Genomic DNA, 16,490 nt, shown 5'->3' on the forward strand with positions numbered 1-16,490 from the left:
ATTGAAGTTAGAAGACTACACACATACTGTGAAACCTATGTTAAGCCCAGTTTAAATTTCTTACAATAGGCCTTAAGCTAGCACATCGTATAGTTACTTCCTTAAGCTTCTTGTGACATTTATTGTATGTAGGTATTGGGGAGGACTGTCTGCTCTTCTCTTTTACCAAGTCTTACCAGGTACGGTACCTACTACACCTACCTACGACCAACTACCTAACCTACTGATGCCATAGTGATGGGTAAAATAGTGGCAAGAGGCTTTGGCTTCGCCGGCTCATTGCGGCTTTGCAGTCGGGTACGAGTACCATGTACGGTCGAGTGAGGCCACTATTGGCAAGGTCGAGTCAGGTCCGCCTGGATGGAATAAAATGGCGTTGTTGTTGTTAAACGTACAGTTACAACATAATTATTGGAACAAACAAAGGCGCAAAAACAACCCGTCAGCTCGCTCTTAATATATCACAAAATTCAGGATAATTCAGCAGACTTCGCAAAATAGGAATAGACACCACATGGTGCAGGTCGGTTCAGCCACACGCCGGCTCGATTGGATCAATAATGGCGTTCGCGCACGTGATCGTGTCTTAACCAATCAGGAGCACGGAAGCGCTGTTGAAAGTGAATCAAACATCCTTTGGAGTTCGAGAGCTTTCGGCAATGAAGTTAATTGTGCCTTATGTTATGTATTTATCGGTGAAAGGTCTGAGAAACCCTTAATTAACAGATGCATTAGTGATAACAGACACAAAGGTGCGAAAGTATTTATATTTATTGGTCAAAAATCGGTGTATATAATATTAATATATAATGTCCATAAACCATTTTTTTTCTTTTTATCAGCGGTCAGCGTTGTACAACTTATTTTACAATATTCGAAAATTTATTTAAAATCGTGGTGTAAATTTTTCTTCCTTTTGTTGCAGTTTCGTGTGTATAGAATACTTGTGATTGTAATGGTTAAAATAAGTTTAAAGGCAAACAAAGCATGCGGGAAAGAAACAAGAATAAAAGATTATATCCACTCAGCCAATCGAGGTAATTGCTATGACGTCACGAAGCATGGCGGCGCTGAGGCACGATCGGGTGACTTGGCTTCGAGTTTCCGTCTCGCTGTTTCTCCTTTGCTTTGTTCTTGGTTGTGACGGATCGAGCAAAAAGAGCGAGTCGACTGGGCGAAAGAAGGATGTTCGCGATTACAACGATGCCGATATGGCGCGCCTTTTGGAGCAGTGGGAGGTGGGTTTCTGTCCGTTCCTCACAGTCACAGTATGAGTATGTGGACAACGGATTCGGTGCACAAAGCTCCGCAGTCGCATTAAATAAAACCAGGCTATTATTACTATTTCTTCTTCTTCCTCTTATACTCCCTCCTCTTCTTCTCCTTCCTCTTTTCTTCTTATCATTCTCCCTCTTCTTTTCTTCTCCCTCTTCTTCTTCATCTCCCTTCTCTTTTCTTCTTATCATTCCTCTTCTTCTCCCTCTTCTTCTTGTCCCTCTTATCATTCTCCCTCCTTCTTATCATTCTTCCTCTTATCATTCTCCCTCATCTTCTTTTCTTCTCCTTCCTCCGCTCCTTACCCTTCACCCTACTCTTCTTCTTTTCCCTTTTCTTCTTCTCCATACTCTTTTATGCTTACATTCTTCTTCTTCTTCTTCTTCTTCTTCTCAGTCCTCTTCATCATCATTATCCTTTCACTCCCATTTTATTGTGGGTTTGGCTGACCAAAGTGTTTCGTAAACGTCTTTCAACTAGTGGCCATGCCTGACATTCGATTGAAGGTGGCACTTTGCCATCAATTTGTTCAGAGTGCCGGAGATTGCGAAAGATACGGTGGGATCTTTGACTTTCACCAACGAATGCTAGCCGACGGGATGTCCCTTGTGTAACGGCCATCCGATGGACTGGACACACGTTGATGAATCACCCTACTTGTGAAACTCCATTTTATAGTTGGCTCGGGATTCAAACCCAGGCTGGAGTTCACTGGCGACTGTGCGTACATATAGCTCTAGGTCAGGCAGCTCTGATTCTTTTAACATTAACAATCATCTATAAGTGACGTTTTATTTCCTATATTCTATTGATGAATTTGTCATTTGAAATTACTTAAAACTGTTACCTCTGACACCGAAGGAGGTTATGTTTTCACCCGTGTCTGTCTGTGAGCAGGATATAGCAACAACCCATGGATGGGTTAGATGATAGTCTGAGTAGGTTAGTTGATATGCGTATGCGTATCGACTAACCCATTCATTATTGTTTTTTTACAAGACAATGCTGTAGCCATTTGTAACTGGGCTTCACACATCATAATATATGTAGGCCTATATAGCCTACACTGTACATCTTTAGAATATAAGAGTTGTGTCCATCTGAGTTGTGAATCTTGTTCCTTTCCTGATATTTGATGCTTTCCGATTGATTTGTTTGGCATATCTTTTTCTCTCTCTAACTTAACCTTTAGCCCTATTGTTAGATATACTTTACATTACCTATGTATACATGGCAGGTACACAACTGAATAAATAACAAACAAACAGCTTTAATTAACAGTGCTCATTGACTCTGAAAATACCATTGGTACAAATATTATACAGAAATGATGGTATGTAGCCTAGTTTGATGTGTATCTGTTATTATGTGCATGCTAATTTGTTACCATTGGCAGAAATACCATGTAAATCGATGTATCTAATTCATTCACCATGTAAATCAATGTATCATCTAATTCATTCACCATGTAAATCAATGTATCATCTAACCTACCAAGGTGTATCAACGAACGCACTTGGTCAGGTCAGATGATACGTTTGACAAACAGTTTTTTGTGAGCCACCATTCCAAGTTTGATAATGCAGCGGATCTGGCATGCTTCACAGATATGTACAAGACCCTGATATTTGTTTTGGACAATTCATGAATCCTGTCGAGCTAACAGTCTTCATTATAGGCCAACATAACTGAAAAGTGTATCAACTAACCTGCCTCTCCCCTATATGCTCTACCAAGTACCATTCTAGTTTTTCTAGTAATTGCCAAAGCCCATTATCACCAGTAACTAGCCTTGAAGTACCAAGCATGATGTGGATAATCTATATAATGGTACGCTTGTTCATCCATACGTACGTTCATGTGTAACGCTTATTTCCACTCATTGGTTGGACAGCTGTTCTGACTCCATCCACAAATGTACCCTGAACTACAGCTTCCAGGGAAGCAGAACTCAACTGAACTGACTGGACAACTTTAAAGTAGGTCAGTTGTCTGTACTAGATTTGACTTAAATGAAAAGCCAACAATTTTTTTTTTTTTTTTTTTTTTTTTTTTGTAGTATACTGAATCGAGGCTCGTGAAAGAGCTGACATTTACTTCACAAACAAATCAACCAGACAAACAAAATATATAAAAAGAGGGAGCGGAAGACAAGAGAATGGGAAGCACGCAAACACTTGAGAGCACACAACTAAGAGCAGGGAGATGTGTGGGAGGGAGAGGGCTTGGGGGGAGGAGGCGTGGGAAGGGGGGGGGGAGGGGTGGGAGAAGTATAAAACACAAGGACACCAAGGACTTCCAGGACAGAAGTTGGTATTTCAAAAAGTGGAATTGGGGTGAAATTATCGGGGATAGAAAAGATCAAGGTTTTGGATGGGGGAAGATAAGATAAGAGATGGTGGTGAACAGCTGTTCACCTTGTTAAAGTTAAATGATGCTGATCAAACCTGACATGCAGCATCCTTACCCCACGGACCAGGTTGGTATTACATTTCAGCCCGATCCGTTGAAAAAGTCTTAACAAGACCTTGTTAAAGTCTTAACGTCGTTTCGGAGCTGAAAACAATATGGCGGCCTATGGTGGCCATTTTGTGACGGATCGGGTTGGAATGCAATAGCATCCTACCTTGTGTGGTAAGGGTTAAACATTCTAAGTTTGATCAAAATCTTAATATTTGTGGACGCTAGAGTGTTAACGTCGTTTTCATGACCAAAAACAAAATGGTCGCCAAAGTCCGCCATTTTTCAACGGATCGGGTTGAAATGTAATACCAACCTGGTCCGTGGGGTAAGGATGCTGCATGTCAGGTTTGATCAGCATCGGTTGATATTTGTGGACGCTGGAGTGTTAACGTCGAAAAGCTAACGGACGACAGACGAAGGATGCCGGAGGGTTCAGTATGTGATGAACTCAACTGGACGGTAGTCCTGTTGAGTTAAGAATCATACAGCCTCCATTTTTGTGATTTGTGAAGTCAAATAATCTTCGGAGCTGTCATGTCCACACTTGCCATGCCCTCTAAGTTTTCCCTTCAGTGCAAAATGACCAAAGCTACTGTTTAAAAGGATCATGAAAGGTTGGAGCCAATCGGCGTCCCCAGCCTTGTGAAGGCCACAATAGTTGCAAAAGATACCGTGGGATTAAAGCTACCGAACGATTAGACTTCTGGGGATAAAATGTAATGTTATGTTTACTTTTTTTGCTGTTAATGCGACTTGCTCGATTCAAGATGAAACGCTTAACCTTGGGGGGGGAAAGTTCAAGAAATACTAGTTTGGATAGTCAGTGACAACAATCACTGAACAATGCAATGCCTTTGTAATCGTGTTGTGCATGAGACTAAAAGCAAGGGCATGATATACTACTGTGTTCAAAAAGTATCCGACCTTTATTTTTCGTGCGTAAAAAAAAAAAGAAGCTATGGAGGCGTTGATTGGTGCACGTATGTAGGCGATCCTAATGCGCACACGTGAATTTTTCCCACCTGCAAAAGCTGTCATTCGACGGCAGACCGCCGATGAGTGAGGGCATGTAAGTGAGCTCCGTCGGATTTTCGTTTTTGACAAAATGACGGAAAAACTTGAACAACGCTGCTGCATCAAATTTTGTGTAAAGCTTGGCGATTCCCAAGTGGAAACGATCCGCAAGATTCAACACCATTCATTCCATTATGAAGGAGGATGTGGGCTTCAGGAGAATCTCAGCGAAGTTCGTACCAAAGCTGCTAACGATTGAGCAGAAGCAACTCCGTTTGGAGATCGCACAGGACATGCTGGAGACTGTGAACAGCGATCCCAGCTTCCTCAACACAGTGATCACTGGCGATGAGTCCTGGGTTTATGGGTACGACCCAGAAACCAAGTTGCAGTTTTGATGCAAGTTTGATGTAACACAAAATTTGATGCAGTAGCGTTGTTCAAGTTTTTCCGTCATTTTGTCAAAAACGAAAATCCGACGGCGCTCACTTACATGTCCTCACTCATCGGCGGTCTGCCGTCAAATGACAGCTTCTGCAGGTGGGAAAAAATTCACGCATGCGCATTAGGATCGCCTACATACGTGCACCAATCAACGCCTCCCTAGCTTCTTTTTTTTTACGCACGAAAAATAAAGGTCGGATACTTTTTGAACACCGTATTTATTCATTTGTTTACTTACTAGCATGGGTACCCGGTGTTGCCCGGTGCTGTTCTAATCCTGTTGGCATTTTTTTTTTCTTTTTTTTTTTGAAGGGGCCTAAAACACTTCCCTACACCCACTAAGGAATGGGGTTGGGGATCATTTAATATTACCTTTCACACAGCTACAAAGGCTGTTGTTGGGTGTATGGACAAAGTGTATGAACAAAGGCTGTTCATCCCTGGTGTTGGGCTAGCGGCTAGGGTGCCGGTTTAGGATCCAAGGATCCTGGGTTCGAATCCCGGTCGATCGCTGAATTAACGCCAGGGGGGTTGACTCAGCCTGTCATCCTTCCGAGGTCGGCTAATTGAGTACCAGTTCACTGGTAATTCCCTGTTTGTCGTTAAAGGCGGCAAAAAGGGTTGGCGTCAGGAAGGGCATCCGGCCGTAAAACATTGCTTCAAATAGGGGACCGAAAAACAACAACAACCACGGTTCCCGAAAAAGGCCAACCCCCGCTTTGCGGGGAAAAATGGCCTCTAAAGGTGTTTTTTTTTTTTTTTTTTTTTTTTACACAGCTACAAAGGCTTAGGCACCATAGAGTGATTAAAAAAAAACAACAAAACAAGAAAGAGCAATCAGAGATTGCAAACCCTCGCCGGGACATGTTTTAGTGGTTTTAAGGCTTTTGTGTTAAAACAAATATGGCGGCCGAACCACATGACCGATGACGTCATTGTTATTTTATTTTTTTTCTCCACCAATTTATCCCTGGATCTCAAGAAATTTAATCTTGATCGGATAAAGTTTTGTACTTGTCGAATTATGACATCATAATGGAGGCACCTATGACATCATCATTAACATATGTTATTCCACATGGACAAGTGACATGGACACAATGTCCATGGACACATGGACATTTCCAAGCTGATGGAAAACGTGAAAGATGAGGAAGTTGTTGTGGTAGGAGGAGACCTAAATGGACATGTGGGAAGGAGTATGGATGGTTTTGACGGAGTTCATGGGGGTTACGGATATGGTGTGAGAAATGGAGAAGGTGAAAGGATTTTGGAGTTTGCTGATGGAGCTGATTTGTTGATTTGTAATACTCAGTTCCAGAAAGAGGATAATAAGCTTGTTACATACACGTCAGGTGGGTCGACGACGACCATTGACTACCTGATGGTGCGTAGGCGAGATAGGGGGCACCTCCGGGACACAAAGGTGATCCCGGGGGAGGAGGCTGTTTCACAGCACCACTTGGTTGTCTGCGACGTAAGGGTGAAAGGTGCGAGGAGAGCTCGGCGGGTGAAGTACCAACCGAGAATGAAGGTGTGGAGGTTGAAAGAGGTGACAGTAAGGGAGGCATTAAAAGAGAGGCTGAGTAGGGTAGAGGATGATGTGGTTGAGCTTGAAAGTGGTTGGATGTCAATGAAAGCTAGTCTGTTGGGAGCCGTTGGTGAGGTATGTGGACGGACAAAAGGACCACCGAGGCACTCGGAAACATGGTGGTGGGATGATGAAGTTGGAAAGAGGATTGACGAGAAGAGGAAGAAGTTCAATGAGTGGCAGAAGGCGAAGGGTACGGGAGCAGAAACAGCAGAGCATGAAAGTTATAAGGCAGCCAGGAAGGCTGCAAATAAAGAGGTAGCAAAGGCGCAGGAGGCATGTAGGAAAATGTTCGGAGAACGCTTGGATTCGGAAGAGGGTCAGAAAGCAGTATTCAGGATTGCAAAGCAGATAGCGAAAGAGAGGTGTGATGTGATGGGGGTGAGTTGCTTGAAGGATGAAGTGGGACAAATCGTTGTCGACCCAGATGGAATTAAAGGAAGATGGAAAAGATATATGGAAATGCTGTTGAATACAGAGAATGAATGGGATGGCAACATAGAGAGTAACCCAGTTTTAGGATCGGCAGAGAAGATAACTGAGAAGGAAGTTGAGGAAGCGATAAAAGCAATGAAGGGTAGAAAAGCGGGAGGGCCGAAGGGAGTTGTGGGAGATGTGTTGAAGGCAGCAGGAAGTTGGGGTGTGAAGAGAATGACAGAGATCTGTAATCTGGTGGTGAAAGAAGGCCGCATTCCAGTGGATTGGGAACTGAGTACCCTCGTCCCTCTATACAAGAGGAAAGGTGACCCTCTGGAGTGTGGCTCGTACCGAGCGATAAAGTTATTGGAGCATGGAATGAAGGTATTGGAAAGGGTGTTGGAGAGGAGGATAAGGAAGAAAGTGAAGATCGACGAAATGCAGTTTGGATTCCTGCCAGGAAGAGGAACGACAGACGCGCTTTTCATTGTGAGGCAGTTGCAGGAGAAGTACATGGAGAAGAGGAAGAAGTTGTTTCTTGGGTTTGTTGATCTGGAGAAAGCATTCGATCGGGTTCCACGCAAAGTATTGACATGGGCATTGAGGAAGTTAGGAGTGGAGGAATGGTTGATCAGAGTAGTGATGGCAATGTACAAAAGAGCGCGCACAGCTGCAAGGACGAAGGACGGGAACAGTGGTGAGTTTGCGGTGAAGGTGGGAGTGCATCAGGGGTCGGTACTAAGTCCACTACTATTTGTAGCTGTGATGGAGGTGCTGGCTCAGAACGTAAAGGAGGGTTTACCGTGGGAGTTGTTGTATGCAGATGATCTGGTGTTGATTGTGGAAAGTATGGATGGACTGAAGGAAAAGATGAACAAGTGGAAGGAATGTATGGAGACAAAAGGTCTGAAGGTGAATATCGGAAAGACGAAGGTGATGGCAAGTGGTAAAGCATGTGGCGAGGTGGAAAGAACTGGGAAGTGGCCCTGTGCTGTGTGTCGGAAGGGTGTCGGAGTGAACTCCATTCAGTGTACAATGTGCACTGAGTGGGTTCATCAAAAATGTGTTGGCCTGAGAGGGTCATTAACCAGTGTGGCAGCTACATTCAAATGTAAGGTGTGCACAGAGGGAGCTGCAGATGGAGGAAATGTTGAGTTGGATCTTGGAGACGGCGTGAAGCTGGAAGGTGTGAGAACATTTTGCATGGAGTGAGATGTGCATGGAAGAAGTTTCGGGAATTGAGTGGCGTGCTGATGATGAGGGGAGTGTCGTTGAAGCTGAAGGGAAAGGTGTATGCTGCATGTGTGAGAAGTGTTATGATTTATGGGAGCGAGACATGGGTAATGAACGTAGAGCAGCAACGAAGGTTGGAAAGGGTGGAAATGCGAATGGTTCGACGGATGTGCGGAGTATTGTTGAGAGAGAGGAAGACAAATGATGAATTGCGAAAGATGATGGGAATAGAGCCTGTGATTGATGCTGTGAAGAGGAACAGGTTGAGATGGTTTGGTCATGTGTTGAGGAAGGATGAAAGTGACTGGTTGAGAAGAGTGATGGAAATGAATGTAGAAGGAAGTAGAAGACGGGGAAGACCGAGAAAGACTTGGCTAAAGATGGTGGAAGAAGAAATGCGGGCAAGGGGGTTAACAAGGAGAGATGCAGAAAATAGGGCAAAATGGAGAAGATTGTCATGGGGACCGCAAGGCTAACTCCCGCTCTAGCAGGGAAAATGGCCTTTAAAATGCATGTTGTTGTTGTATTCCACATGGAGAGTTCTTTACAATGAGCCATGTCTCAATTTTGTCTATGCAGCGCTTTCGGGGATATAAAGGTGCAAAGTTTGTCGTTTTTTTCCCCAATATGGCGCATGTACCACGTGACCTATGACATCATAATTATCATTAAAGAATTATACAGGTGGAGGTGCACCTATGGTGAAAATTTCCTGTCAATTGGACCAACGGTTGCAAAGAAAATCATATTTATTCTGTGCGGACAGACAGACAAACGGACTCAAATGCAATATCCTCTCCTCTGACGAGGGTAAAAACTCCAAAAAGATCCCCCAAAATTTTTTTATTTAATTTTGTTTGAGACTAAAACACTCTCTACCACTCACTGATGAATCTCTGAAAGTTTGACAAAGATCCGTTCAGCCACCTCTGAGAAAAATGGTGACACAGCGAGACAAACATCCATCCCTCTTACAGTATATATGTGACAATCACCACAAAAAAAAAAAAAGAGGTCACAAATACATTTGGCACAAGTAGTCCAATTCCACTTTATAAATCTATTCTGCATTCCCATCAGTTGCCAACCTCTTTCCCATTTGACTAGCTGTACGAGGAAGTGCATGCCCCATAACCAGACATTGTCTTGTCCAATTTGCAGAATTTCACTTTTTTGTTTTTAGTCTATTGTAGTGTCAAATTGAAGTCAACCTCAGAATAATGTTGGTTTTGTTTTTTTTATAAGAATTGAACAGTTTGGGTTATCCACCATGAAATTTACAGAAACGCTGATGTATAGTGACTTGGCCTCCCTCAGCCCGAGACAACATGAAAAGAAAGGAAATTTAGAGAACTTCCTGGTTGAGGATGTCACCGATCTCACCACTGACATAATGCGGATAAGCCATGACTATTAGATAGAAGTTTGAACGTTATGAGTGATGTATTGGTGGAAAACGTAGGAAGGAAATGGAATGAAATGACAACGAAAGTGGGTAAAGAAGGAATAACGGTCGAAATTATATTAACAGAAAGAAAACCTTTCACTTAAACCATATGGCATTGATGTTCCCAATTTCTTTGTATTCTTTATTTCTGGTTTTCCGTTCCTAACTCCATGTATTTTAACTAATGAGTTTTGTCTGTGTGGTGTGAGTAATGGGACAGGGTGATGGATCGGTTAAGATGAGGTTTTGCAAAGTTAACGACTCATTAAACTTGATCCAAATCTTCTAATCTCGTTATTTTTCCTTGGGTATTGCATGAGGCAGAAAGATGACGACATTGAAGAGGGAGACCTGCCGGAGCACCTTCGTCCATCCCCTCAAATAGATTTGTCAAAGCTCGCTGAAAAGGATCCCAAAGACATTCTTCGTGCCTCTAAAAAAGGCCGCACGCTTATGATATTTGCATCTGTGTCTGGAACACCAACGGAGAAAGAGACCGAGGAGATCACGAGCTTGTGGCAAACGAGCTTGTTCAATGCAAATTATGACATACAAAGGTATCTTCCTGAATTTCCAATTGTATTATATTAATAATGATTTAGGTTGGATTTCTACAGTTTTCACTCTACCCTCTGGTTTTGCAAAAGTTAGTGCCTTCAGAAAGTATTCACACCCCATGCCATTTTTCACATTTTCTTGTTACGGCCTCAATTTAAAATTTATTAAATTGAGATTTTTTTGTCTCGCTGATCTACACATAATACCCCATTAAGTCAAAGTGGAATTTTTTCTTTTTTTTTTTAGAAATTTTACAAAATAATTTAGCTCTTACACGAGCCTTGACTTGGTATCCGAAAATAATATATATATATACATGCTCAACGGCACGATTCGATCTTCTTTTTGCAGGCATATTCGTTCTTTTTGTCCCCTGTCGCACCGCAGAGCGAAAGGGGGACTATGGTTTTCCCCTCCATCCGTGTGTCCGTACGTCCGTCCGTCCGTGCGTGCGTACGTGCGTGCGTAAGCGAAGGACCCCATTCGAATTTGGTGTGTGGGTGCAACCCACGTCAAAATCCAAGATGGCCGCCGCCATGTATGTCTGAACCTTGTGAGCTGAATATCTTGAAAAATAAGCGAAGTACCAACTTCTAATCTGGTGTGTGGGTGTATCTAGGCACAAGGAAGAACGCTATTGAAAATTGGGTCGCCACGTCAAAATCCAAGATGGCCACCACCATATATATGTCAAACTTGTGAGCGAAATATCTTGAAAAATAAGCGAAGTACCAACTTATAATCTGGTGTGTGGGTGTATCTAGGCATAAGGAAGAACCCTATTGAAAATTGGGTCGCCACGTCAAAATCCAAGATGGCCGCCACCATATATATGTCTGAACCTTGTGATCGAAATATCATATCATAGCATGTTTTCTGCGTCTTCCACTTTGTCAACTCGCATCACTTCCCCGACGGGGGACCTAGGCGTAACGCTTGTTCTGACCTGCTTTAACATTTGCAGCCCTGTGCTTCACATATTCGTGATTTTTGCAGGTGTATTTGCAGTTTTCATGGGATTGTTGTTTTTATGCCTCCGGCGACTGTCGCCGGAGGCATTATGTTTTTGGGTTGTCCCTCGGCTGTCCATGATAGGTTTTCGTTACCGCGATAACGTGAGAACGGCTGAAGGGGTCTTAGTCAAAGTTGGTACATGCATGTATTATGATGCAAATATAAACTGAATCGATTTTGGGTTAAGAGGTAAAAGATCAGAGGTTATGTTAAGTTACAATTATTTCGTTACCGTGATAACTTCAGAGCAGCTAAAGGGATCTTAGTCAAACTTGGTGCAGTTATGTATAATGAAGTAAAGAGAACTGATTCGATTTTGAGGTGACGAGGTCAAAGATCAGAGGTCATGTTAAGTAAAAATTATGTTGCCGTGTCAACTCATGAACCAGTGATTTTGAACAAATTTTGTGTAAGTATATTTTTGCGAGTATTAACCGATTGGATTATGGTATGAAGAGGTCAAAGGTCAGAGATCATGTCAGGTAAAATGTGATAACTTAAGAACACCTGAAGGGATTTAAATCAAACTTGGTGCAGGTATGTATAATGATGTAAACATGAACTGATTACATTTTGGGGTCAAGGCATCAAAGCAAAGGTCAAGGCATTTTCCCCAATTTGAGGTAATCTATATATATTGTTCTGGATTTGGGAATTGTGTTTTTATATTGTTGTGGTAAAATATCACCCTCCTTCCTCCATTTGGTGTATAAAGGTCAAAGGTCGTGCCTGTAGTTATTCCAAATACCACACGTAGCCAATCATAGATTTCCTCCTTGTTCAATAGTTATCTCCTTATTATGTGTATTAGATTAAGGCTGTGTCTTCCATTAATTGACACTCCATTGCACCGAATTCAAATAAGGTAGATTCCCTTCCAATTCCCCTTTTGTCATCAATGGCCAACTGCATTGGGCGGTTTTCCGCGTGCGGTTTTCTGCATTCGCCGCTGCTGCTTTATGGTTTTCGCCGCAAAACCTCCATTACGCATGCGGTCAAGTTGGGAAAGAAAGGCGTGTCTCCACCTCGTCATCGGAGGGTGGGGCCAGGAGAGCCCCTACAACTAACCAAGCACGAGGGGTTTGGCTTGAGAGGGCGGAGGAAGAGCGATCGGGGAGGTTCGAAAAGGTTAGAGGGTGTGGCCGATATAACCCGCAGCGGGACACCCCCCACCTCAGATGAGTCCTGGGAAAGCACGCGACGTCCCCACGGCGGCACGAAGAGACGATTGTGGAAAGAGGGAGAGAGACGTGAGGGGGTGCCTGTATTGCGGCAATAGGCCGAGACCCTCTAGGCCCTATTGCCGTTCAGTGAGACGCGAAGCGGAGCTGTGTTTGCCGGGTTTTCGCCTCGACCCCAAAGCGTGGATCGGAGCGCGCGCTTGGAACCGGACCTCGACACCACCATCTACCTGGACCCTCCTCTGCCGTCCCAAACGATTCCTGTCCTTCCATCCTTTTGTGTACGTGAGTTTGTTTTGTGTGTTCTGTCCTGGGTTATAAGTAAGTCTGTATAAGCTAGAAATTGCACTGTGTCCTTCTGGTCCGTCCCTCTTTCTGTCTTTATTTTCGTATCCTTCCTTCTCCTTGGTTATTTTTGGTCTTGTAAATAATAGTAATCTATATTATAATAGCCGTAGATGATTCTGTCTGTCTGTCTATCTGTTGGGTGTCTGTCCGGGGTGTGGCTTACTCGGTTTGCAGAGTAGCTCCACCCATAGCTCCACCCATTCTGGGAGTGGCTATAAACAAATATCCACCATTTTATTAACTCGCATAGCTTTGAGTCCTGTTTTGTAGGCCCGTGGTGTCTTGCTCTCCCCCAGTTTTATTTCAAATCAAATTCGATAAATCATTTCATTTTTCACAGTCGCTAACATAGTTTTAGACTCGGTTGAAAAAAAACGGGAAGAAAATCCGATGAAAGTTGCCGTTTATAGAACGAAATGAATTCTCAAAGGCCTGTAACTTCAAGGCCATTGAGTCTCTCTCACGCCTTTATCTCCAATCTAACTCACCATATGATTTCATTTTTATCGATGGTTTTACTTTTAGACTCGGTGTCAGCAATAATTGAGAACAATCCACACACGCGGGAAAATGCAGAGATATATTTTTTAAAATCGCGTCATGGTGTATCATACACCGCCCAACATGACACCGCCGGCAATGTGTCGATATATATTAAAAATTCGCTTTTGCTTTTCCGTTATGATATATTACTATTTCGTTTGATGATAGTCATCACAAAAACGTCAACAATGATGCCGACATATATTTCTTCGTTTTTATTTCATTCAACATATTAGCCGGAAGTAAAATATGTTTCAGGAAATTACCGAGAGATATTTCTTCGTTTTTTTTATTAGTTATGTGCGCATACACTTTAAATAGGTTTATTTGAAATCTTTAATTTTCCACAAACATTCCACACACGCGGGAAAATGCAGAGATATATTTTTTAAAATCGCGTCATGGTGTATCATACACCGCCCAACATGACACCGACGGCAATGTGTCGATATCTATTTTAAATTCGATATATCATTTCATTTTTCACAGTCGCTAACATAGTTTTAGACTCGGTTGAAAAAAAACGAGAAGAAAATCCGATGAAAGTTGCCGTTTATAGAACAAAATGAATTCTCAAATGCCTGTAACTTCAAGGCCATTGAGTCTCTCTCACGCCTTTATCTCCAATCTAACTCACCATATGATTTCATTTTTATCGATGGTTTTAGAGTCGGTGTCAGCAATAATTGAGAACATTCCACACACGCGGGAAAATGCAGATATATTTTTTAAAATCGCGTCATGGTGTATCATACACCGCCTAACATGACACCGACGGCAACGTGTCGATACATATTGAAAATTCGATATATCATTTCATTTTTCACAGTCGCTAACATAGTTTTCGACTCGGTTGAAAAAAAACGGGAAGGAAATCCAATGAAAGTTGCCGTTTATAGAACGAAATGAATTCTCAAACGCCTGTAACTTCAACTTCAAGGCCATTGAGTCTCTCTCACGCCTTTATCTCCAATCTAACTCACCATATGATTTCATTTTTATCGATGGTTTTGGACTCGGTGTCAGCAATAATTGAGAACATTCCACACACGCGGGAAAATGCAGAGATATATTTTTAAAAACCGCGTCATGGTGTATCATACACCGCCCAACATGACACCGACGGCAACGTGTCGATATATATTAAAAATTCGCTTTTGCTTTTCCGTTAAGATATATTACTTTTTCGTTTGATGACAGTCGTCACAAAAACGTCAACAATGATGCCGACATATATTTCTTCGTTTTTATTTAATTCAACATTATTAGCCGGAAGTAAAATATGTTTCAGGAAATTACCGAGAGATATTTCTTCGTTTTTTAAAATTAGTTATGTGCGAATACACTTTAAATAGGTTTATTTGAAATCTTTAATTTTCCACAATATAATTTACTTGCCATTTATCATTTGATGATTACGAGACAAATTCCTCTTGAGGATCGTGACAATTCATGCGCTGCGTGGAAACTTCTATTTCCAAAATGAATGAGACGATCGATGAAGAACGCAGACTTGAACAGGATGCAGCAAGAAAACGAATGAGACGGGCGAACGAGTCCATCGACGAACGTCAATGCAAACTTGCGGGGTCACCCGTGGGAATCCCACGGGCATGGATGTGTGTGACATTTCGACATATTGAGTTAGATGCTGCACATTCATTTTTACAAAATGGTTACTGGCAAGTCATCAGATCCAGAAATGGTGTAAAAACCACCGTTTAGAGGCCATTTTTCCCCGCAAAGCGGGGGTTGGCCTTTTCGGGGACCGTGGTAGTTGTTGTTTTTTTGTCCCCTTTTTGAAGCAATGTTTTACGGCCGGATGCCCTTCCTGACGCCAACCCTTTTTGCCGCCTTCAACGACAAACAGGGAATTACCAGTGAACTGGTACTCAATTAGCCGACCTCGGAAGGATGACAGGCTGAGTCAACCCCCCTGGCATTAATTCGGCGATCGACCGAGATTCGAACCCAGGATCCTAAGCCGGCACCCTAGCCGCTAGCCCAACACCAGAAATGGTGTCATGAACACAATTTATTTACGCACAAGCACAAAAGCAAGACGGGCCGATTTCCGATTCCGACGGGCCGACGGGCCGATTTCCGATTCCGACGGGCCGATTTGGAGCAAGAAAAAGAACGAGACGGGAGAAAAAGGAGAGAAACGAGACGGGGAAAGCCGATTGGAGAGGCGAGTGAGGCGCGATTGGAGAGGAGTGTGAGGCGCGATTGGAGAGGAGTGTGAGGCGCGATTGGAGAGGAGTGTGAGGCGCGATTGGAGAGGAGTGTGAGGCACGATTGGAGAGGAGTGTGAGGCACGATTGGAGAGGAGTGATTGGAGGGGAGTGTGAGGCACGATTGGAGAGGAGTGTGAGGCACGATTGGAGAGGAGTGTGAGGCGCGATTGGAGAGGAGTGTGAGGCGCGATTGGAGAGGAGTGTGAGGCGCGATTGGAGAGGCGTGTGAAGGATTGGAGAGGAGAGGAGTGTGAGGGATTGGAGAGGTGAGGGATTGGAAAGGAGAGGGATGTGAGGGTTTGGAGAGGAGAGGAGTGCTAGGTGGAGAGAGGAGAGTGTCAGGTGGAGACAGGAGAGTGTCAGGTGGAGACAGGAGAGTGTCAGGTGGAGAGGAGTGAGGGGTCACATATTATGTGAAATAACTAAATTCACACCATTTCTGGATCTGATGACTTGCCAGTAACCATTTTGTAAAAATGAATGTGCAGCATATAACTCAATATGTCGAAATGTCACACACATCCATGCCCGTGGGATTCCCACGGGTGACCCCGCTAGTAAATTATATTTGTTCTTCCTACCTTCGTCTTCTTCTTCACATTCGGTCGCTTTAGTGATTTCCTTCATTGAATACCTGTGGCACGATTTGGCCAACGTTCAGGATCGGGTTAGTCTCTGCTAATGGCTCGAACGTCGGGTTGCTAACACCGCTCGGCAATTATAAC

The 16,490-nt window shown here is 43.2% G+C and overlaps 1 protein-coding gene across 1 annotated transcript; it reads left to right on the forward strand.

The window, feature by feature from the left end:
* Positions 1–1,024: 1,024 nt before the first annotated feature.
* LOC137436721 (LRP chaperone MESD) lies at positions 1,025–10,597 on the forward strand. The gene is made up of 2 exons (XM_078786741.1): positions 1,025–1,238; positions 10,209–10,597. Exons 1-2 carry the CDS (start codon positions 1,047–1,049, stop codon positions 10,473–10,475), a joined length of 459 nt encoding a protein of 152 aa, XP_078642867.1. The 5' UTR covers positions 1,025–1,046; the 3' UTR covers positions 10,476–10,597.
* Positions 10,598–16,490: the final 5,893 nt, after the last annotated feature.

The sequence above is a fragment of the Myxine glutinosa genome, chromosome 11, assembly GCF_964187855.1.
Source record: "Myxine glutinosa chromosome 11, kmMyxGlut1.1, whole genome shotgun sequence".
NCBI classification, from domain to species: domain Eukaryota; kingdom Metazoa; phylum Chordata; class Myxini; order Myxiniformes; family Myxinidae; genus Myxine; species Myxine glutinosa.